Source organism: Alosa pseudoharengus, unplaced genomic scaffold, assembly GCF_046254945.1.
Source record: "Alosa pseudoharengus isolate Yale_2024_CS ecotype anadromous, Long Island Sound unplaced genomic scaffold, YU_APseudo_1.1 YU_APseudo_1.1_scf_11, whole genome shotgun sequence".
Lineage (NCBI taxonomy): Eukaryota > Metazoa > Chordata > Actinopteri > Clupeiformes > Clupeidae > Alosa > Alosa pseudoharengus.
The window spans coordinates 312,654-337,453 of record NW_027468576.1 but is presented as its reverse complement, the minus strand read 5'-3'; the positions used below and the strand labels follow the sequence as shown (position 1 = coordinate 337,453).

Sequence of the window (24,800 nt, the reverse complement as noted above, 5' to 3'; positions counted from 1 at the left end):
CGCACTACTCTCTGCAGAGTACTACAATCTCTAACTGTGGAGTTCCCATACCAGGTGATGATGCTACCAGTTAGAACACTCTCAACCGCTGAAGTGTAGAAGGCCTTCATGATGGATGTAGAAACTTTGAATTTCCTTAGCTGACGAAGGAAGTAGAGTCGTTGTCTGGACTTCTTCAGAACATGTTGAGTGTTAACAGTCCATGTTAAGTCTTCAGTAATGTGGACACCAAGGTATTTAAAACTTTGAATTATCTTTGAATTATCTTTCTTTGGTTATTTCCGCGATTCACATTAACTGCTATCACGTATTGTCGCCACATTTGATCACGTTTTGCCTGCATGGATGCGCGATTGAGTGCGCATCTAAATATAATATGCAAGATGCAACAATCATTTCTAAGAGGCCTACACACGGTAATTTCTGGCATTACTACTAGCATATGAATGCATTATTTATGTTGAAAGACGTGAAAGAAATGACACAGGCTTGCACAAATTCATCATTTAAAATAAAACGTTTCACTTTCGCTATCATTGCGAGAATAGGCTACAATATGGAAAATGTTCCCTTTCAGTCTGATCGGCTCCAAACATGTATGGGATTTCCTTAGCCTGTGCTACACCTTTCCAAGAAGTTTTGTGAAAATTGTTCCGGTAGCTTTTGCGATATTGTTGACAGCCCTACCTCACCGCAGTAGGGTGCAGTAAATGGAAGCTTTTGATAGCGAACGCCACTAACGAAAAACGGAAAATCACCAGGACAAACCACTCAGGGGTGTAGACTACTCTGGAACCATAGGTCACTAATTTGTGCGTTATTTACGTTTGATTACATTTCAGATACGTGTTGGTTTCCTGTAGGCCTAGTATAGCGCTTTATTCTTTCTTTATTTTTCTATGTCCGAATATTGGGGGGGACATTTTGGTCATATTTGAATATTGGGGGGGACACGTCCCCCTCAATGTCTATGGTGACTACGGCCCTGCCTTAAACCTATACTGAACTCTTACATCTCAGATAAGTGGCAATCTGAATGGGATTAATGTACCAACAACAAGCAAGGAATGTGAATTTTGGCACGTTTTCATGATCCACTGGGTCGTTATGGGCCACACAAAATACGGTGTTGCTAAAATTACTCCTATTGTGGCTATTAGAGACATGCGTTCATGAGTATCCAGCTACATTTAATGAGTTAAGTAAAATACATTCACACAAAAAAAAAACCCCATCACTAATGTTGTGGACATTCCTTTATTCTGAGATACATCAATAGGCTCTCAAAACAATCCCAAACAGACATAAGGTCTTTATAGAGCAAATCCATATAGATTATTTGTCAAATATACCAGTAAAACCGAATTAGGGGATGGAATATATAACATTCACACTTATAGCTCATATTTCTAAAATAAATCTGTGAAAAAGTATCCTGACAAACAAGCAGCATTTTAATGCCTTAGTCATATTTCATAATTTCACATTTTTCTCTAGGTTACCCGATAGCCCAGTTTGAGATGTGCAAGACGCGTGACATTTATTTTTGCAGCCAATCACTGCTGTTGTTTTATTTTATTGATTTGATTTTAGTCATAGAAGCTAAATTCGAAGGCAGACCACAGGTAAAACCCAACAAACCGCATTCACCCCGCAAGGCAATAGTTGAATAGAGCTTTTGAGGTATTGCCACTGCTCCAACACTGAAAGGCACTGTTAGAAGGCTTGGATCAAGCCAGGTTCAGCATAGCGTATGTCACTGTCTGCTCACGTTGGTGACCGGACCAGGGCAAGCACACTTAAGCAGTTCCCGCCGGAAATGCAGTCTAGTTGTTACTACGCCTGTCAAACTCAGACCGGAGTTGTCTAGAAATTCAATGGTAGCTGTTAAGACTGTCTGTAAAAGTTACAGCACAAGAGGCTCTTTTAGAGAGCCACGGACCTAAATTAATTTACAATCATTTACAATCCGTTGAAAGACTGCAGTATGACAGAGACACATGTATAAAAATTCGCAACTCACATAAGGTAAGTAACATGATAATAATATGAAGAAAGTTATCTTGTTTGTTGGTTTACATTATCATGACGGCTATGTTTAGCTTAGCTTACCTGCTTGCTAAATCCTCCAGTGCCAGATCAAGCTAGCTAGCTATCGCTAGATAAATAACTAGTTTAGAAGTACAGAAATATAACACTGCTCGTCCAAAATCGTTAGGACACACAATCTGACACAATCGTTCTGCAATTTTCGAACAGCTGACTTGTATATTGCACGAAGACTATTGGATAGTGCTAGGCAAGTTAGCAATTGTTTGCTGTGCAGACATTATGAATAATAAGGTCGTAAAACACCGCACACCGCAACAAATATTTTTTCCTCGCTTTCTGCAAAGAAAAACTATAAATCGTGTGTCCTTCATTGATAAGGAAACATGCTGAGGTTACTTTATGAGCAGGCAATGGTAGTCTGAGCGCGATCCAGGATCCAGATCCGGCCGCCTTGTTTTCTTGATCGATTAGCTCGATGTGCACACATACATATCTTTTTGCTCCTATTATATCACCTAGCCAGGAGCAAAAGTATCGTCACTCGTAGAAGCAGATTCGAGCACTTGTATCAATTCACTTGTAGTCGTGCAAGAAAATCAAAGCGATCTGTAGAATTTTATTAATGAGAAATTATTTCACAGATCTCACAACTTCGGATGCATTAGTTCACATTTGGGTTTACAAATGCACGAATGTTGTGCATGTTCTCAGATTATGAAACACGGATGTGCAAATGTGTTTCGCACCAACTGCGCTGCAACGATTGGAGCAAAAGTGTCGAGTGCATGACTCAAAGTTGTGACTCACAGGATAGGATTTGTGTACCTGTAAAAAGGATTTGTGAACCCGTAGCCCCTATTTTGTGTTAACAAAATATAAAAAAAATATGTACAACTTCAACTTTACTGTTACACATTTATGACTTTAGCGTGCACATGCAAAATCTGCAGTTAAATGTGCTCGTCACTTTTGCACCCAATATACCTTCATATATGACTAGCAGGATTAACGACATGGAAGACACTGGATTAAATGGATAGGTAAATAATAACAACTAGCCAGAACGATTTATTATCGGTTTCGATGTGTAGCGCCGTTTTAAGACAGTGTCTTCCATGTCGTTAATCCTGCTAGTCAAAGACCACTTGACTGAACTGAACTAGGGAAAACAGCGTCGGAAAGATTCAGTTGCTATCAGTTGATAAGACATGTTGTACAACACTGCCATCTGCTGGTTGTTCAGTGGAGGATGTCTTCGCATTCAAATCTAGTGGTATTTATTTGTGGATCTTGGTGTGCAGTAGGAATGTCTCAAAATTACGTCATCAACATAAAAGCAAAAAGGAGATTCACAAATGCCGATTCCACATACAAAGTCAAGCATATTTATTTTCAAATCTCAAAAATATATTTACAAAGACATGTTTATTTATATAAAATTGTTTATTTGTATGTCACATTTTTATATTTGTATTGTGTATTTGGATATATATAAATGTATGTATATATATATATCCTTTTATATATATTTAAATCATTTTGAGACAATTCTCACTCCATAGTATATGTTGTTACATTAGCTTCAGAAAGCACCGCTTCAGAAAGCTGCAGGGGAGCGCGGGGTACAAAGTAACGCAGGGTTAAATGTAACATGGACTTTTTTGCTAGTTGCAGAGGGTTGATCGGGGCATGCTATTGGTCAGTTAACCACATTACTATGAGAGGTGTTCCACAAATGTTCAGTCAGTATGGACGTGTTTTCACGTAGATCTACAGCAAAACGTCTTTTGAAGGCATCAAAGTAAATAGGTGACAGCTACTTGTCTTTCGATTACTGAGTTGTGGGTGTGTCACAGGTTCAGTAGTCGTGGTTATGTGAACTTAGTTTCCAACAATTAATTTATACTTAAATTTTGGCTGTAATGAAGCACTCCCCCTGCACCCACACACAGACTCAGAGAAAAAGGTACAAAAATACTTTATTTTAAAGTTCATTAATATTCATAGATGATATAATTAAAATAGTCCAATGTCAATTCTTTGGCCCTCCACTCTCCTAATCCAATGTCGACCGTGAAGGGAGTCCAGTCCTTTCCTTTCTACCAGAGGCCTAAGCTGGAACACATGACAAACACACACAAACACACTTCTGTCATACAGCACTTGGGGAAGTTTAACCCTACACACGAACACCGGGTGGCACTACAGGAATTTGAGAGGCTCACAACCCTTTAATACAATAGATCCCCATACCCAAATAAATATATATTAAGGAGCCCCCGCTAGTTGTACTCCACCCGCTACCCACGTAAGCGCCAATGCTCTGCTCACTACGTTACACTACCCCCCAATCACGCACAAGCAAACCCGCACTCAAACTACGAATAACTCTAAACGGAAGGGAAAGGCCACTTAGCTCAACATGGGGGGAAAGCTCCACACTTCTCTCCCCCCAAGGCAGTTGCGTAAGGGAGGTTTAATTCCACACTGATCACTGGTCCGGCAGCCTGCAGTCTGTGGCCTGTCGTTATTGAGCGTTATTCCGATGTTCTCCCCCGCGTCGTCGTGGCCAGTGGCGTTCCAGATCACACAGTCTGCTCCCCTTCTCCGGGCTCAACCAGATGCCGTTCCGTTCTGCGTTAAAACTGCTTGTTTAGCTGGTGACATAGGCCGTCCGCCGGTCCTTTAGCGACCCACCACTCCAACGCTGCAACACACAAAGACAAACCAGAGACAAGGCACGAACTCTCCACAGGCATATTCACACTGGCTTATCAACATACCTCTCTCCCCCTTCCTACCAATCAAGTGTAATCCCATAACTCAGTGCAATTAGTAATCAGTTATCAGTTGATAAGCTACAGCTGGTTTGTTTACATGAGCGCCGGCTAGTCCGTCACTCAACTACTTCCCCACCTATGGTTCCTAGTCTCCACCATATGACAGGTGCAGCTCTCTGACTCTTATCTTGTATCATCTAATAATCGTCTTGTAGGGTAAAAATGAACACCGTTTTGAAACATATAGTCAACACATAGCAGGAGCTATCTTTTCTTATAACAAACGTGACCCAGCAGGGTTAGTTGTAACGCGCTGTTACAACTAAGCCACTCATAGACGGGTTGCCAACAAAACTAGATGCGCGCACAGATGTGGGGCAGAAGATGCCGTCCACAACGTTATAAACTTAACCTAATAGTCGGCTGCTGTAAGCTACAATCACATTTTTTTTGTATACCCCTGTTGTCTCAATGATAATAACATCTCATTTCAGACTATATTTCAGAGTTTGCCGTTCATTTGGATTATTAATATAACGATCGTATTTTGTCATTTTTGGCAGACATGCATTCCGTTAGGGATATTGAACATATTGAACATTCTCTAACCATCGTGATTTTGAATGCAGTTTTCAGCACAAAAACTCATTTTATTATTTTCATGGAGAGCACTGCTCTATTAGCCTGACGTAGTCATACTCAATTCTAGTCAAAATATGAGTCTGATACTGCTCCATTGGGACATAATTATGGGGCGTGTTTCAACCGATACAGGGGGGGAATGCCTCTGCACTCAATTGGATAGACCTAACCAATCAGAGCAACAAAGGCCGTCCGCCGGTCCTTTAGCGACCCACCACTCCAACGCTGCAACACACAAAGACAAACCAGAGACAAGGCACGAACTCTCCACAGGCATATTCACACTGGCTTATCAACATACCTCTCTCCCCCTTCCTACCAATCAAGTGTAATCCCATAACTCAGTGCAATTAGTAATCAGTTATCAGTTGATAAGCTACAGCTGGTTTGTTTACATGAGCGCCGGCTAGTCCGTCACTCAACTACTTCCCCACCTATGGTTCCTAGTCTCCACCATATGACAGGTGCAGCTCTCTGACTCTTATCTTGTATCATCTAATAATCGTCTTGTAGGGTAAAAATGAACACCGTTTTGAAACATATAGTCAACACATAGCAGGAGCTATCTTTTCTTATAACAAAAGTGACCCAGCGGGGTTAGTTGTAACGCGCTGTTACAACTAAGCCACTCATAGACGGGTTGCCAACAAAACTAGATGCGCGCACAGATGTGGGGCAGAAGATGCCGTCCACAACGTTATAAACTTAACCTAATAGTCGGCTGCTGTAAGCTACAATCACATTTTTTTTGTATACCCCTGTTGTCTCAATGATAATAACATCTCATTTCAGACTATATTTCAGAGTTTGCCGTTCATTTGGATTATTAATATAACGATCGTATTTTGTCATTTTTGGCAGACATGCATTCCGTTAGGGATATTGAACATATTGAACATTCTCTAACCATCGTGATTTTGAATGCAGTTTTCAGCACAAAAACTCATTTTATTATTTTCATGGAGAGCACTGCTCTATTAGCCTGACGTAGTCATACTCAATTCTAGTCAAAATATGAGTCTGATACTGCTCCATTGGGACATAATTATGGGGCGTGTTTCAACCGATACAGGGGGGGAATGCCTCTGCACTCAATTGGATAGACCTAACCAATCAGAGCAACAAAATAGCTTACAGTGAGGTGTAGGAAGAAAACACACAAACCATTCTTCTTGCCTTAACATTGTTTTCTGGTCTTTTGTAAAAGTTAGTGCCGTCAATAACTCATAGCCTACAACATAGCCGTGTTGGGGCAGCCGTGGTCTACTGGTTAGCGCTTTGGACTTGTAACCGGAGGGTTGCCGGTTCGAACCGCGACCAGTAGGCACGGCTGAATTGATGGATCCCGTGGAGCATCCTTCTGTATGATTATCTTGTGTTTCAGTCCTTTGTACTCACATGTGATGAATTTCTTGCCCAACGATGCCATTTTGTGACCAGTGTATGCTACTAACTTGCATTTGGATGATGCCAGTTTTCCTTTAATGTCCAGTGAGCTGAATGTTTTCTCTGTCATTACGTTACATTCTGCACCGGTATCAAGTTTGAATGTCACATTTCTTCTGTTTATTTTCAAACTTTCTGTCCACATTTCTTCATCATCTGTTCTGACAGTATGAATGCATTTCTCATGATGTACTTGAACTGTGCCAATAAACATGTCTGTGCAGCTCTCATTCTGCTCAACTGTGTGCATCTTTCTTGTGTAGCTTTGCGAATTGCACATTTTTGCAAAATGATTTTTCTAGTTGCATACCTTGCATGTCTGACCAAATGCTGGACACTTCCTAGCTTCGTGTTTGTAGCCACATCTGTTGCAGTTTGCACTTTTCTGCTCTTCCTTTTCTGTCTTTACATTGCCTTTGTAGCCCTTCTATGATTTCACAGTCCGGATTTTGTGCACTTCTACTTCATCATTCAATTCGGAGTTCGCAGTATTCTTTGAACTTTCGCTTTAGCACAGCAATTTTGTCTTTCTCTTCATCACTGAATTCAAACGTGCTGCTTACTTTTATTGCTTCTTCGCCAGCAACATGCAAAAACGTGGCACATTGTACAGCTTCTGTCTTTTTGTCTATTCCGCTAGCAATGCAATACAGCTCAAAACGTCGAATCCAACTTTTCCAGTTTTCGGAAAGATTACCTTGCAGGCTCAAAGCTGACGGTGGTTGCAGACCCAAGTTTGCCATTTCCCTTTTTCTTATCTTCTTTTACGTTTATTCTGACACCATGTTATGTTTAATGAAATCAAGAGGACAACTTTATAATGCAGGCTTGACTTTTACTCAGCATCTTCAGAACCCCGCGATACAGACATGAACTACGGATACCCACAGCTACCAATTAGTGCAAATGCACATACATTACACATACCCTCGATATACATATTGTTGGAAAGCTTATGGCCGTTCGTGTGAATACAATAACTTAATTTTGTAAATTTTACCAAAACGACTGGTTTCGCCTTGCATGGTCACATTTCATTTGTTGTCTTATCTTTTTTTATTCAAAACAATTCGTAGGTATCCATACTGAAGTCTAATTACCACCAGATACAAATAATCATCACCTAGGTTAAATCCTCTCTCTCCAAAATCTCTTCCTCTGAGATGCACGCGCTATAGGCTATAATTTAGGCTACCCGACATTTCAAATGTGACTCTAATCAACTTTTTTAGCTCTTAAACACGAAAAATACACTGTTCAACGGAGCTGGTGTGTGTGAGGCGCACTCTTGGACTCCTTGAGACGCGACTAAGCTTTCGGTTGAAGTTATAGGCTATTATAGAATCCAATCCTATTGCCCCTGCTATTTATCAATGTAGCCTTTTATTGTTTTTTGCCATGAATCATCTGAGCTGTGATGAAATTGAGTGTTGTTTAAAGTTGGGATTACTGTAGGCCTAGACTATACTGCCCATATTGGAATAAAAACAGTGTTTCCTCTAGGATTTTTTTAAGCAGTGGGGGCAGGCCCCACAACAACCCCCCCCCCCACGACACATACATAAAAAAATATTTTTTTTATAGCCTATAATTTAGTATGAAAAGTATTTCTTTTAAAATATGAATTGCTTAAAAATACTGCTAATTTTATGCTGTTTAACAAATGTATAAATTGTGCACTGTCGCTTTATTCACGTTTATTTCTCAATGATCTTCTGCCTGCTCCGCTATGGCTAGTGCTGTACCTATGGCTGGGCCCTCTCACAGTTTTTAAATGGTCAGTAGTGGGAACTATACTGTTGCCTTCATGATTTCAGGATATATGAATTATCAACAATGACAAGCCAGCTGGAACCTGCTGCTCTCTCTCCCTCTCGTGAGTGCAGACGCTTTCCCAATTAAATGGATCACATAATGTTCACGTTAGATCTGCTGCAAAGGAGTTAACTTAGTTTAACATGATGTTATCTCGATTTAACATGATGTTTTGACATTGACATTGCAAACGTTCTCTAAGGAGAGTGAAAAGCAGTTTGCAGTAGTCGTCTCTATCGCAGGAAAAAAATAGCGAGCAGCCTGATAACCAAATGAAATGCTTGGCGGGCCGGATGAAAATGCTCGGCGGGCCGCAGTTTGCCCACCCCTGGCCTAGGCTAAGCATTCTGTAGCCTAATTCGTTAGACATTTTAAAAAATGGTTGCACTTCTTTTTGCTAATTTTCACATTTAGCAACAAGGGTAACAAACGTTTAGGTCGTGCGGACTTTGTGCGTCTGTGTAGCCCAAATTATTAAAAAATAAACTTTTCCGTGTCATACAACACAACTATTTATTTTAACATCATTACATCTATAGACTATTTCCAATTTGTATTATATTAGTGACTCACTTATCGTTTTAATGTTTCCAGATGTTTGATATCAGGACGTGAGCTGTCAGAACTGACAAGTTGAACGTTGTCTTATTAAAACGGACCCACCGCGGTGACGTTTTTGGTGGAGGTGTTGTTTAATAGTGACTCAGAAGAAAGCAAACGTTTGGACAATAAGCACATCCACACACTATGTGGAGGTAAACTGGACAGCCCCAAACCTCTGAATAGTTCTGCTTGTTGTTAAATTGCAATGTTAACGGCTGCCATAATGTCGGCAGGATACCGTGGGGGAAGAAAATTAAACCGTGGCGGGCCGCCACTACCAAATCAACATAGAGGAAACACTGAAAAAAAATAAAGGCCCACCCTAGGCCTACTTCGCAAAAGTCCACTCCGTTGAAAAATCCTGGCTACGCCACTGTTAATTACCTCATGTTGGAATGGCAGGACGTCTGAGAAAAAAGGTCAAGTGTCGCTACTCCGACAATGAAAAAAAAATTGTCGCAGTAGTGGGACGCTTGAAAATTAATGTTAATGCCGCCACTTCGACAATTAGACGCCAATGTCTAAGTAGCGGCATGTCGGAATAGCTGCATGTAACCCCTTCATATTTTTCTTTTCAAATTTGTCTTGCTTTAGTTATTTAGCAAGTTACTACCAGAAGCCAAAAATCTGACTCTTTCACTAGCTCAAAAATGCCGTCATGTAGGCTACTTTGTAAATTTTCAACAATCGGAAGCAGCTGCAATTGTAACAGGACATTTTGAAAGAGACCTTTATGGAAGCGCTGCTGCCCAGCTCGCGCACCCTCCTTTACAATGTGGAATGGTGACACGCACACAACTTGCAAAACATTGAACTGCTTTGAGTGAGTGCGCTTGCGAGTTGCGTTCCTTCTGTAATTAATTATACTAGATGCTCTTCTTCACACTGAAAACAGTGGCAGTCCTAGCTTGTAGCCTATAGCCCAACATATTTTTTTGGAATCAATTTGTGGTGTGATTGACATCAGACTAGTCATTAGCTAGTTAGTTGTGCACTGTTTCCCACTCAGTAGTAAGGTAACAAACAGCCTACTCGGATGAATTCTATTTTTTTGCCAATATTCTTGTTGCCCTCCTAGCATTCTGAATATCATTGCTCGCACACTGTAGGAACTGTAACGTGATTAATGACACGTTACACCCAAATCTGCTCAGCTACGACTAGAGAAAGAATCTCCCGTGTGTAAGTTGGCCTACCCCATAAACTGCATGACAGTAGGCTATTTTTATTTATCTATAAAATTACCACATGCGTTTGTTCAACTTTATGAAGCAGTATTACGCATTTGCACACATTTTGTTTGCGCCAGAAAGAGAAAATACAGCGCACACGATTTTGGGCTGCACTTTGAAACTCGTTCCGGCGCCCCTGCCTTGTTGTTGCCTTTATGATTTCCTTAACCCTTAGAACCCGATTGACGCAAAGTGCGTCAAAAAACACACCCCTTCTTCTCTGTTACATTGCTCCGGAACGGTTCATCGCAGCGAGATGAAACCTTTATTGCACGACAGAGCAGAAGTGGGGCTTTCCAACGAGACTACACACTTGTCTGTACGATCAAGTATGAAAATTTTAAAAAATCATGAAATTAAATCAAATTGCATCATATTTACAGTCTATACTTCTCTGCGTTCACCTGCACACACATTACTCTAGTTTGAATTACTCGCGAACCCGTGATCGCATCGATATGGCAAGCATATCAGATGAAAGAGGAGGCACAGGGCTATCCATTGGTACCATGTTTATCGATCCTTCGGGCTTATAAAACCAGACGAAGTGACTGCAAAATAATAACGTCATGTACACAAACCAACGCTGCACACTCATTACTCTCGTTTGAATTACTCGCGGACCCGTGATTGCATAGATATGCCACGCATGTCAGATGAAAGAGGAGACTCAGATCTATCATTTGATACCAAGTACATCCTTCTGGGTTATAAAACAGACGAAGTGACAGCAAAATAATAACTTCATATAGCTGGACTTACCCCACGTTTTTGTCTGTTCTTGTGGCAAAGCATGTTTATAATCCAATGCTATCATGTGTTTCTCTATGGCAAAGCATGTTCATATTCCGGTTTTGAGATCCTAGCAAATTCCTGCATGGCATCCAATTCAAGGCTCACATTGCATCCCAATTTGTTCAACAAATAAACACCTTTTTTGCCTTTACTTTGTTCAAGGCAATGCAGTAAAAAGTTGAGAATTATTATGACAGCATACACACAGGCACGCAGGCTAACACATAACCTCGGGTCAAGTCAGGTCAGATCAGTTCGTGTCACAGATATGGAGCTCAGAAAGGTCACTATAAAAAATGGCATTTATTTCCGTAAATCACACAGCAAATATTTCTGTAAATTGCTCAGCCCCAGAGTATCTCTCCAACATGGCAATTATATTGCCCGATTCAGGACAGTCTGCCCTACAACCACATGAAATGCATGTAGAGCTGTGAGCTTGCTGTGGTGAGATACATGTCAAAATATAAGAATTTTTATAATACACTTTTTATATTTTAATTCTTTAAAAATCAAAATAAAATCAATGCTAGTATTAATACATGAAATGATGGCAGATCTGAATAGCCTAGACTCTCCTGAAAAAAACAATATATAATATATGTGTGTGGCACTTACAATGACCAGAATAAATCCTTATGAATAAAGGTAGTGAAAATGCCCTAAAAACAGCTTAGGGTTCTAAGGGTTAATAACTTTCTTATACTAAATAGGAAATGCAAACAATGACATGCCCAACCCTGGAACTGACTGACTCTCTGTCTCTCTCTCTCGTGCGTGCACGCGCTCTAAGCAGCCTACGTTCCAAATGACGGTAGCTTAAGGTAACGTTCAAGTTAGATCTGCTGCATGAAGGACAGTGAGAGAAAACCCGTGTCCTGCTTTTATATTTGATAAATAGGTCCATCTCTTCTCACAGTTCCAATGCATGATCCGAATAATGGTTTCATATTTGTTAGTCAACTTTGCAAAATACATTCAGGGCTACACTCAAAACATTCGGGGCTGAAGCCCCAGCAAAATCGACAGGCGACACCCCTGATAAGATATATAAACTCACGCTGTTGCATTATCATATATGTTTGGTAATGGCTCAACTGTCTCTGATTGTTCTACTGACTTGGAAACTGGATGTGTCATGGAAGCAGTAAGTCAAGTATCAAAAATAGTAGTGGCAGAACTCCTAAGAGCCACCTGGTGGTTGTTTGGGTCAACTGCAGTTTGTGCCATTTCTGCCGAGAAAATGGGTGCGTGATTCATGTAGGAACCCGTCCAAACTTAACTGATACCCACTGTAGTCGGTCATAGGGTAGGCTCAGCAAAACGTTAGCCAAGTTTACTTTGACAAGGCTGGCGGCTAGCATTATTATCATCAAGAAGTGTGCTAACTCGTAGGCCTAACTCCGGATAGTTTTGCATTGAGGTGCTACTTCAGAGTTGACGAACTCCTATTTCATTACTGCAGAAATAGTAGATTGATGCTCCTGTCAACAGTATTGGTCTGGGGATTCTTTTTAAAACGTAGGCCTAGGCTAAATGTTTCATTCAAAGCAGTGCTTTCTCGTCTGCCTCCTTCAGTCACGATAGCCAGACTGCTCTGGGTCAAATGTCACTATGAAATGTGATTAATCAGCGTTACATTTTTTAACACGGCATTATTTCTGTAATTAATTCATCGAAATGAACGCGTTAGTTTGACAGCCCTAGTCGCAATACACCATACTTTCATAAAATCATGCAACATACTCTACCTTGTCTGTGGACATTATTATTTCCAAAGCCGGTGCTGGACAAACAAATAGCGTGCTTGCAACGGTAGGCCGCAGTAGGCTAAATTATTTATGACAGCGGCAATAGACAATTCCGCTTCCAGCCTGTAGGGGGACCGAAGAGGAAAAGTGCTTTGGTGTTGCTTTAACACCCAAGTAGAGTAGTTAACACCTAAATAGAGCTTCAGAGAAGCCCGGTAGAGCCTTAACGCCCAAGATGGGGTTGTTACACTTTGTCCGTTCTGTCTATTCTTTGTAGAATGACAGGGTGACTTAGGGTGACTTACTTCACAGAATTCCCCTTTGCCCAGTTAAAGACAGCAATAGTACTAAAGGGAACAATAGAGTACTAAAGTGTGACATCACGTTTCTGTAGCAACCAATTTTCTGTTCTACACAAACCAAATTAACATTGTGAAATACTATGTCAGAACAAAGTTTTATAGAAAATTAACGTTTTTTTTGCAATTTGATAAGCAGTTTGCCTCTCCGATGTTTGAAACAATTATTGAGAATAGATCATCTTCATTTTTTATTAAAAAAACTAAAAATAACGTGTTGTAAACCACTGTCGACATGGTGCAATGCTTCCTGAATGCAATCATCTTTTTTTTCAGGTTTGTAAATAAATTCCAAAAAGAATTAAAAAAGTGTCCAAAGCCACACCGGTTGACAGTAATAACGTTATGTAATCAGAACAGATTAGGCAAATTTACCATTACATTACCATTACAACTTTATCTTTCATACTATGGAATGTTTTTTGTGACAAAAATAAATAAATAAAAGATTAAATAAATAAATAAAAGATTAAATGTAAAAACAATATATACATTGACATTTACATTCCATATGCACGGTCATGCAACGTGCCATGAAATAAATAAATACGTCAGTCAGCCATCAAGGCGGGACCTAACCACTGATTGCTGCCTGAAATAACACGAAGTGATCCAGCTCTGAGTCAGACTGTACTGGCTTGCTACCTGTGAACCACACTGGACTAAGGACATAGCTCAGACTTGTATCATAACTCACGAAACATACAACAACAAGGATTTCATTCTAAATTCATACTTTTGGGAAGATATCAGGTGTGAAAGCGTTCTGTCATTTGATGGGTCTGTTTGCTGTGTCTGAGGGTCGATAGACATGCTATGTGCACATCTAGAGCTAGCGCTAACAGTTAGCACAAGCGTTAGCTAGTTATCGACATCTACAGAAAGCGAACTTCTATCTATGGCAAACGACTTTGCTATTGCTTCTATTTATAGTAGGGTGCCCAGACGTCCCAGTTAACTTCACTTGAGCTGAATTCACCTCATTTGTTATATGATACATAAACAATAAAGCTTGAGATGCCCATGCCGTGAACTCTTATTATGTGAGTGTCAGTGCCAGCTTGCTAACGTACATTGCCCAAGCAGTGTCCACAACTTTCCAGAGACTTTTTAGTTCTCAATATGAGGGTATACTGTAACTCAGCAGCCGACAAGGATTTTTGACAGCACTAGATGCTATGCTTTTACGTCCTGATAACTCACAGCCAAGAGTTAGCAACATAGAACACACAATCTTTTTGAATGAAAATGCCTAGCTTATGGCTGTTAGCAGTAGCACTAGCTTTTAGCTTCTATCAATGACTTTATTCTGATCAGCCAGTCATGCTCACAAAGTTTGATTTTTTTTTCAGGCAGCAACCAATCAGCGGCTAGGTCCCGCCTTGATGGGTGACTGACATATTTATTTATTTCATGGCACATTGCAAGACCGTGCATATGGAATGTAAATGTCAATGTCAATGTATATATGGTTTTTACATTTAATCTTTTATTTATTTATTTATTTCACATTTTATTTATTTATTTAACTTTTTATTTATTTATTTAATCTTTTATTTATTTATTTCAACTTTTAATTATTTATTACATATTTCATTTATTGATTTCATATTTCATTTATTTATTTAATTTTGGCACAAAAAACATTCCATATCATACTAGCACAAACTTTTCCATTCTATACCCCGGAAAAATACATAATAGCCTCGACATGTTTCGATCTAGTGATTTTCACCTCTTGAAATTGATTTATTCTCGTTTTAAAAGAAAGAACACAGCGAAGCAATGAAAGTGCCATCTCTGATTCGGTTGTTTAGAACAGAAAATCTGGTTGCCAGGACAACGTGACGTTTTCACTTTAGTACTCTATAGTACTCACCTGAAGAGTGCTCTGTGAACTGGGCAAAAAGCAGAAAGTTAGCAGAAAGCATCTGAGAAATGTTTGGTCTTAAGTCTACATTTGAAACTGGCTACTTTGATGTCTTCCCAAAGTTGGTTCCAGAGCTGAACTCAAATCAGAAAAAGTTGGATATGTCAACAGGGTAATCTGAGGTGAGTGACGCAAAAACACAAAGTTTATAATGTTTCGCCACACTATTTGAGTTAAATGAGCACGGTGGTGTCTCATAAGGAACCAACTCAAGGTCTTGGAATGGTTTTCTGAGTGTGTTTAGAGGCCCCAAACGCAGTTAAATAGCTTGCCCCCATAGGTTAGCGTTATAGCTCATTTCGAAGCATTGGCAGCCAGGGCAGATCTGGGGGGTTTTGCATACCGCAATACGGGGTGACCCCAAGCGTTTTCCATTTTGGGGTTAAAAATGGTTGGATTTCCCCTTTAAGTAAAATTGGATGATAGGCCTACTTAGAAGGCATGTAACATTTGTTAACTCTTAAGTCTTTCAATCACTTTAACACCTTGAACTTCTTTGAACAATGTTTTCCTTTGATGGGGTTACCTTATGCCGTTACAGAATACATGTCCAGAAATGTAATGTGTAACTAGAGATGTAACGGTATGAAAATGTAACCTCACGGTTATAGTGACCAAAATTATCACGGTTTTCGGTATTATTGCGGTATTTTTAAAAGTGTGTTCAATATGTTCAGAAAGCACTGATAGGCCTACACAAGCTGAAATAATTTCAAAGTCTTTAATTGGCTATGTGCTTATCTTAACTTACCCTACCATGACTTGGAGTTTAGTTTACTATTTCTATTATTTGGATCCAATGAGTGAGACCAAAGTAAGTGTTCGAAATACAACTTTAGGCTACTGTATAATATAAGCGGAATGGATTTAATGTGGACGCGAACATAAGAAGACGTGTAGTGGCTACATGATACAGTGCACGTTTTGCGGTGAAAATTTTCCGCCTTTTAATATGAGATGTAATCAGTAGGGTACCAGTTTTGTTTCATTGTACAAGGCCTACTGTATGTCAAAAGCAGGCTCGGATGAAGCTGGGAAGGATTAAACACACGTTTCCTCACCGTGGTAATCAATTGTGATAATTATGATATTTGAAATGAAAACTGTAATTGTTATCATCAACATTTTTATCGCGGTTTACCATTAATGTGTAACATATTCCGTTACATTGCTCAATCTCAGTAACGTATTCTGAATACTTGGATTACTTCCACATTGAATTGCATTTTATATGTGTAGGAATGTGGCCATCAAATCCTGCTAACTAAACAGGTTTATTCTGGTGTGTTCTTCAGTTCCAACTGGCTGTGTTAGGCCCACATACTGTAGGAGAGTGTAAATTTGAACGTAAAGCAGGTTGACACAACTATAAAATAGCAAGGTGACCAGTAAAACTACAGAAGACGACTACTAAATAAAAAAAAAAACCTTACTTTAAGATGCTTCTTCTGCACTATATTTCTTGTCCTGCCTTTGCATCACCTGTCTATACTTTGTATATCACATTGCACTTTTCTGCTTTTTTGCACTTCTGGTTAGACACAAACTGCATTTTGTTGGCTTTGTACTTGTACTCTGCACAATGACAAAGTTGAATCTAATATAATCTAATTTAATCTAATCTTCTTCAGTTTGGATCAGGGGCGTAGCCAGAAATTATAATTAAGGTGTGCCTGTGAGATTTCAGGTGGCCTAAACCCAGTACAAGTGAGGGGCGCAGACTATGACCGGTGGGATGCAAATGACCTGGAAATGTAAACACTATATTGTATAGCCAACCAGTGCTCTCAAAATTAACGTGATCGTGTAATGACAATCAAAAATTGCATGTTAAGCTACTGGCAAAAATAATTCACTTTCAGCTGTACCATAATTCATTTTAGAACTTAAATGTAGGTCTAATTAGAACAAAGCCATAAGCTATTTGGCTTATTTAATTTTTCATTCTAACTTAGCCATAAGCTAAGTTAGAATGAAAAATTCAGAATGCAGTGCCTAGATTGGATATGGGTTTTACTGTAGGTCTATGAACTAGGCTTTGTTTATTGATTAGCAAAGACTGTGTAACTGATTGGCCTTACATTCTTAATTTGCTGTGCAAACAGTCATTTCAAGGTCTCAGATGGCACGTCCACAATGTGCGATGGCTGCGTTTTAACGGGTGCAATGTGAGGCTAGTGCAAGACGGCGGGGCTTGGATTTAAACATGGAAACAATTTCATCATGCTACTAGGATAAGCTATTATGGTTGGTTTGGCAGGTTAGAATGATAAGGACAGACAGAGTAATGGTAGGCATGAAAGTTCAATTAGGTGGGAAATATTTTAGGTGTGCCAGGCCGACGAATGGGTGTTGGGTATTGTGACTGATCACGCAAATATTGGGGCTTCTGGGAAATGCATGCAGTTGCCTTAATTTATTTACAGAGTGAATAAACTTGTGAAACAGAGAAATATTGTCATGTATTCCATTGATTTCAACAATGTAACTGTATTCTAAATACCAACTATTTAAATTGTAACTGTAACGTTTACTCATTTACAGTTACTCATGTACTCGGAATATGTACACCGGTACATGTATTCCTTTACTCCACAACACTGACGTTATGTAGCTAACTGCAAACAATAAATGAATACTGTCAATTTGTTTTGGATACTGTGTATTCTCATGTGTTGGGGCTTTATAATCTGCAGGGCAAGAGTTAGAGATCTGGCTGTTGTTTACATTGTGTTGTATAAATGTAAAATGTATTTACATTCTAACTAACAGCAAATAGTGTTTTGTTTCTAGATTTTTCCTGGAAATACAGAGAAGGAGATCCCTGTCCTCAACAGTTTCCCTAAGCACATGGTTGCACGTTACATCCGTGTGAACCCTCAGTCGTGGCACGACAGTGGCAACATCTGCATGAGGGTGGAGATCCTGGGGTGCCCCATGCCAGGTTAGCTTTTTTATTTCTATGTATCCAGGCAAATATATTTTGAATTGTTCATTTAATAACAACTGTTGTAAAGCCACTTCTGAAGAAAAATAACCTGGATGCCTCCATGCTAAACAATTACAGGCCTATATCCAATCTACCTTTTATTGGCAAAATTATTGTAAAAGTAGTCTTTAATCAACTAACCACCTTCCTAACATCAAATGGGTATTTTTAATTACTTTCAGTCTGGTTTTCGGGCAAATCACAGCACTGAAACAGCTCTTATAGCGGTATAGCGGCCTTTAGAAGGAAAAAGTATTTTTGGGTGTTGGGCGCCAGACACTTACAAGAAGTGTCACAGAAAGAAATAATAATAATAATAATAATACCTTCGACTTATATAGCGCCTTTCATGGTACCCAAGGTCGCTTTACAACACATGGATAGGGGGACCTCACTAGTAACCACCACCAATGTGTAACACCCACCTGGGTGATGCACGGCAGCCATTATGCGCCAGAACGCTCACCACACACCAGCTTGAGGTGGAGAGTGAGGGAGTGAATGAGCCAATTACATTGGGGGATGATTAGGGGGCCAGATTGAATGAGCCAGGTTGGGAATTTAGCCAGGACACCGGGGAACCCCCTACTCTTTACGATAAGTGCCATGGGATCTTTAATGACCACAGTGAGTCAGGACCTCGGTTTAACGTCTCATCCGAAGGACGGCATCTCCTACAGTGCAGTGTCCCCGTCACAGCACTGGGGCATTGGAATCAATCTTTTTTGGCCAGAGGGAAGAGTGCCACCTACTGACCACCCACCAACACCACTTCCAGCAGCAACCTAGTTTTCCAAGGAGGTCTCCCATCCAAGTACTAACCAGGCCCACACCTGCTTAGCTTCAGTAATTCAGCTAATTCATTGGTCTGGCTGCTGGCCATAGCATAAAAAGACCACTACCTCTACCAGATTTAACACAGCAGCTAGAAGGGACTAGGCTAAACCTGTACGGCTAGCTCAGGTGAATCTCAGGAAAAGCAATAGGCAATAGAGACAGAGTCAATCATATACCAAGTGTATTAACCCTGAGCTTCAATCATCAGCAGGGGAATAATGACAAGACCCATATGAAAAGAAATAAGGTAATTGTGAAGCCAAAGTCCATCACTGGGATAACTCATAAAATAATAATAATGAAAAGAAATCAAACAATTGAGTCAGCAATCAATACGATTCCCACAAAACCCCAGGCTCATGTTCATAAGCAGTACACAGCACAACTCACATTCATCACATAATACATTTCAGTTCAGCTATTAATTCACTCCAACACAACCAGACAAAGCACACCCGACACCTTTAACCTCTGAATGAGTTCAGTGACTGATTCGTCAATCACCAGGAAGATAATTGCAGTCAGTATGTAGCATCAGACCTTGAGAAAACGTTCCAGTGAAAGAAAGCCTATGTAGGCCTATAGTATCTGAATCCCCGAGAAAACGTTACGATATTGAAGAATCTATTTATAGTCTCTAAATCCCGAGCAAACGTTCCAGTGTAAAAGAGCCCATGTATAGTATCTGAATCCCAGAGAAAACGTTACGATGTTGAAGAATCTATTTATAGTATCTGAATCCCAGAGAAAACGTTACGATGTTGAAGAATCTATTTATAGTCTCTAAATCCCGAGCAAACGTTCCAGTGTAGAAGAGTCCATGTATAGTATCTGAATCCCCGAGAAAACGTTACGATGTTGAAGAATCTATTTATAATCTCTAAATCCCAAACAAACGTTCCAGTGTAGAAGAGCCCATGTATAGTATCTGAATATCCGAGAAAACGTTACGATATTGCAGAATCTATTTATAGTCTCTAAATCCCCGAGAAAACGTTACGGTCTGTATCTTGTCACAGACAACGACCAGCATACAGAAACGTCGACCACAAAACAGCTAGGCCGATTAAACAGCGTGTGTGCAGCAATTAGTCACCTGAGAGAGAGAGCCAGTTCGCAGAGCATCACCCCTTAGTCCACAAGTGCTTCGGTAGCCAAGTTCCACGTTATAATCCATTTGGACACCAGTCATCCCAAGTTTACGAGCCTCCGTATGCTTTGAGCCTCTACTATTAGTGCTATACAATTAGATTACTAGTCTCACCCGCAAGCGAATTGGCCGCCAAACAAAAAGACTCTCGCAACAGGAAGTAAACGTGGCTATATTCTATGGAAGCCTACTAGGTCAATCACAGCCAGCCAATGAAGTTTACTCAATCAGACTAATAATCAATAGGGACAAGAAAAGTTTAAGATTCAAGTAGCAAAAATAGCACGTTTATAAAAGAGAGAATATGAGAGAGATCAGCTTAAGTTTAGAAAACAGTTTAGGCCTACTCTTGCATAGTAAAGGATAGAGATAACTTACTATTAAAGAGAAATGGGTAAAGGCTGTTTTAAGAAAATGGGCGCGCATGGTGAAGGCTCCATGACATACGCCACACTCTCCCCCCCATAGAAAAAGACCCTGTGTGGATGAACTAGAAAGCAACTGCTCCTGTATCTCAAAAACAGGAACTAGTTAAGGAAACCCCAGAAATTCCTCCTCTGAAGAGTCATCTTCTTAGTTTTTCTAAGAGTCTTCTTTCTTAGTTTTTGTTTTTGCTGTGTATCCAGTTGTTCAGCGGTGGGGTAACAAGCTCTGAGGTCTACCACGTTAACTGAGCGTGGGTTCTCTCCAGTCTCCTCATGAGACACAATATAATTAAGGGGTCCGATCTTTCTCACAACTCGGTAAGGTCCAATCCACCGAGGGGCAAGAGGTAAACTTTCTCGCCGCCTGGGATTGAGAATGATGATGGACCCATACTCGGTCCTGAGTTTTGTAACAGACATCTCTGCGGTTTTTATCATAATTCCTTTGTTGCCTGAGTCTGCCCTTGACCCTGCTATTTTCAATGAGTTTCAACATGGATTTCTGTTGGTCCACAATGTCATATGAGGGTGTCTCCGGAGGAGGAGTAGTCTGTAGAACGCGGTCAATGGGTCCCATCAGACGTCTTCCCATGTGGGCCTCAGCTGGAGAGACTCCCATTGACTCATGGACAGCGCTATTCAGAGCAAAACGGAACTCCGGCAATAATCCATCCCAATGGTTATGTTGTCCACCCACATATGATGCTAGCATGGTTTTTAGAGTACGATTCACGCGCTCAGTGTAGTTAGTTTGTGGGTGATAAGCAGTGATAAGCTTAGACACCACTCCCCAATGGGAACAAAACTCTTGAAAGAGGGAAGACACAAACTGAGTCCCTCGATCTGAAAGAATGAATTGGGGGACACCCCAGTGTGTGAAGATATCTTTTCGAATGATTTGGGAAATAACAGGAGCAGTTACTTTCCGAAGAGGGAAAAGCTCCACCCATGATGAGAAATAATCAACTACCACTAGTAGGTGCTCATTATCAGAGGGGCTCCTAGGAAGGGGTCCCATAAGGTCCACACCCAACATCATATTGGGCTGTGGAACCCTTGTCTGTTGGATCTTTCCAGCAGGCCGGCTCACCTCGGGTTTGTACTGTTGGCATATGGGACATTCCTGTATGTATTTCTTTACCGATTTCCACATTCCAGGCCAGTACACAGTTACTCTCAATCGACGATAAGTCTTAAAAACTCCACTCACAGGGATATCATGGTAAGCTTGTATTATCTCACGTGAAAGACGGGAGGCCACATATATCCGATAATGGATACTGGATGGACAACCGGTATCCTCAGTTCTGAAATAAACTTTATCCTCCAAGATGCAGAATCGGCCACTGAATTTGCTGCTTTCTCCATCCTCTGACAGACTTTGATGAATCTCCATTATGGTAGGATCCTCTTGCTGAGCTTTCCACAGCTGCTCATCATCAAAAGGGAACACCGGGTCAGGCTTAACCTTGTTGATGGAGATTTTCACAGGAGAAGAGGCTTGGATAGCATTGCAGCTAGGTGGCACCTCAGGGAGTTTGGAAGTGCGGGACAGGGCATCTGGAACACTATTAAGCTTCCCCTTGCGATATTCCATGACAAAGTTGAATTTTTGCAAACGCAAAGCCCAACGGATTAATCGACTGTTTGTGCTGTTAGAAGAAAGGATCCATTTCAGTGCCAAGTGATCGGTCACCACAGTAAAGAGTTTTGACTCCAAATAATACTGCCATTTCTCTAAAGACCAGACTACAGCCAAGCACTCGCGTTCGGTAGTGGTGTAGTTTCTCTCCGCATTACTGAGGGTCCGAGAAGCATATGCTAGGACCTCTTCCGTACCAATCCAGGTCTGCTGAGTGAGTACCGCCCCAAGGCCGGTTTCACTGGCGTCAGTATACACCACAAAGTGCAAATGAAAGTTAGGGTGGCCCAGGATAGGTGGAGAAGTCAGAAAACTTTTTAGAGTATCAAAAGCCCTCTGACATGCCTCACTCCAGCTAAACCTCACACCCTTTTTCTTCAAGGTGTTGAGGGGCTCAGCCACCTTGGGAGAAACCTGGCACGAAACGGTGGTACCACCCTGCCATGCCAATAAAGCGTTGTACCTCTTTGAGGGAGGTCGGTGTTGGAAAGTTCATTACTCCAGAAATCTTATCTGGATCGGGTTGGATGCCCTGAGGGGTAACGATGTGTCCCAAGAACTTGATGGATGTCTGGCAAAAGCTACATTTTTTCAAATTCAAGGTGAGGCTGGCTGATTTCAGTCTGTCAAAGATTTGCTGCAAGACACAGAGATGTTGTTTACTTGAACTGGAATATACAATTATATCATCCAAATAAACAAAACATATCTGTCCCCTCAGTTCCCCTAAAACCCTTTTCCATAAGTCGTTGGAACGTGGCGGGTGCATTTTTTAACCCAAATGGTATTACATTAAAGTGGTAAAGACCAGCAGGAGTGGCAAATGCAGTCGTTGGTTTGCTAAGGGGCTCCATAGCAACCTGCCAATATCCACTATTGAGGTCTAGATTGGAAAAGATGGTCGCTCCAGACAAAGAGTCCAGGATTTCCTGAATGGTAGGCAAGGGATACGCATCACTTTCTGTAAAAGCATTTAGGCGTCGATAATCTATACAGAAACGATGACCACCATCTTTTTTTGGAATCAGCACCACAGGCGAGGACCAACTAGAGTTAGAAGGTTCAACTATGTCTTGGCTCAGCATGTCATTGAGCCATGACAATGTGCTGTTTAGTTGGTGACAGACGATAGGGATGCTGTTTAATGGGAACCTGGTGCTGGGTGTATATGGCATGTTGAAGGACAGAAATTCTACCTGGGGTCAAAGTGCACACATCATCATTGGACTCCATCATGGTTTTAAAAGAGTCTCTCTGATCCTCTTCCAGTATAGCATTCTCAATGGCTCTTTGCAGGTAAAAGGAGGCTGTAGGTTTCAAGGTCTCAACAGCAACGGGGGGAACAGCAGTCATAAGAGCAGAAGTTTTAGACTTAATTCAAGTGTTTTTTCCTTGCTCAGGGCAATCAGAGTATGACTGATTTTGAAGACTCCAGCCAGACACATCAGCTGTCCCATGCTGGAAAAGATAAGGAAGGGAAGGGTCAGAAGACAAGTAATAGGACTGATCTCGAATGCACAGTTTAAGCCCACTGAAGTGCATAAAGTCTAAGCCTAGCACAACAGCAAAGGCCAAGCAAGATGCGGGTAGGACAGCCAACGGCAGAGGGACTTCCAAGTCGTGGAACTGGATGGTAAGATCTACCCATCCCAGCGGATTAGTGGCTTCTCCATTGGCCAAATAAAGGGGACCTTCCACCCAGGGCTTCAAACTCTCCTGTGAACAGGCCATCTTTTTCCAGAGGGCTTCCTGAATCAGCGTATAAGAAGAGCCAGTAGCCAGAATAGCTTTTCCCATCCATTGGTGGATAGTCACTGGCACCAGGAGCTGACGAGGCAAGGGAATAAGACACAGGGGTGAGAAGGTCTCTTCAAGTACGGTCGTCAGAGAGGATTCAGGGACATCTGTCCCCACAACAGTGTTCATTCCTCCCCTTTTGTCCTGAGAGGCTTGCGCAGGTCCAGTGCCCTTCCTCTCTTTCATCTGCCCTTGGGAGTAGGATGGGCAGGATCCCGGAGGATGTTGGCCTTTGCATCTCCAGCACAATACAGTCTTCTCTGCAGTCTGTGTAGATCGGATGGTAGTGAATGGATGACTTGAAGGGATACAAGAGGCTGAGCTAACTTGAGCAAGCTGTTGGTGATGTTCCCAGTCCTTTTCGAGCTGAGTCCCTAGTCTCACCATTTCCTCCACCTCTTTGACTCAACCTCGAAGTTGACTGGCTAGGCGAGGGGAAATGTTTTTTAAAATGAGCTTGATGATCTCAGGCTCTGTAATCCCCGGTTTCCATCTCTTGCACAAGGCACGATAGTTATAGGCAAAGTCCCGGATAGACTCCGCCAGTTCTTGAAC

At 41.1% G+C, this 24,800-nt stretch overlaps 1 protein-coding gene across 4 annotated transcripts in view; it reads left to right on the top strand.

Annotated features, from left to right (window-relative positions):
* LOC143116548 (inactive carboxypeptidase-like protein X2) overlaps positions 1 to 24,800 on the top strand; it is a 309,062-nt gene that overhangs the window by 161,492 nt on the left and 122,770 nt on the right. For all 4 annotated transcript variants that reach the window (XM_076277730.1, XM_076277729.1, XM_076277727.1 and 1 more), the window contains one exon: positions 18,199 to 18,349. In XM_076277730.1, the coding sequence (XP_076133845.1) occupies positions 18,199 to 18,349 (151 nt within the window). The remainder of the gene's footprint in view (positions 1 to 18,198; positions 18,350 to 24,800) is intronic.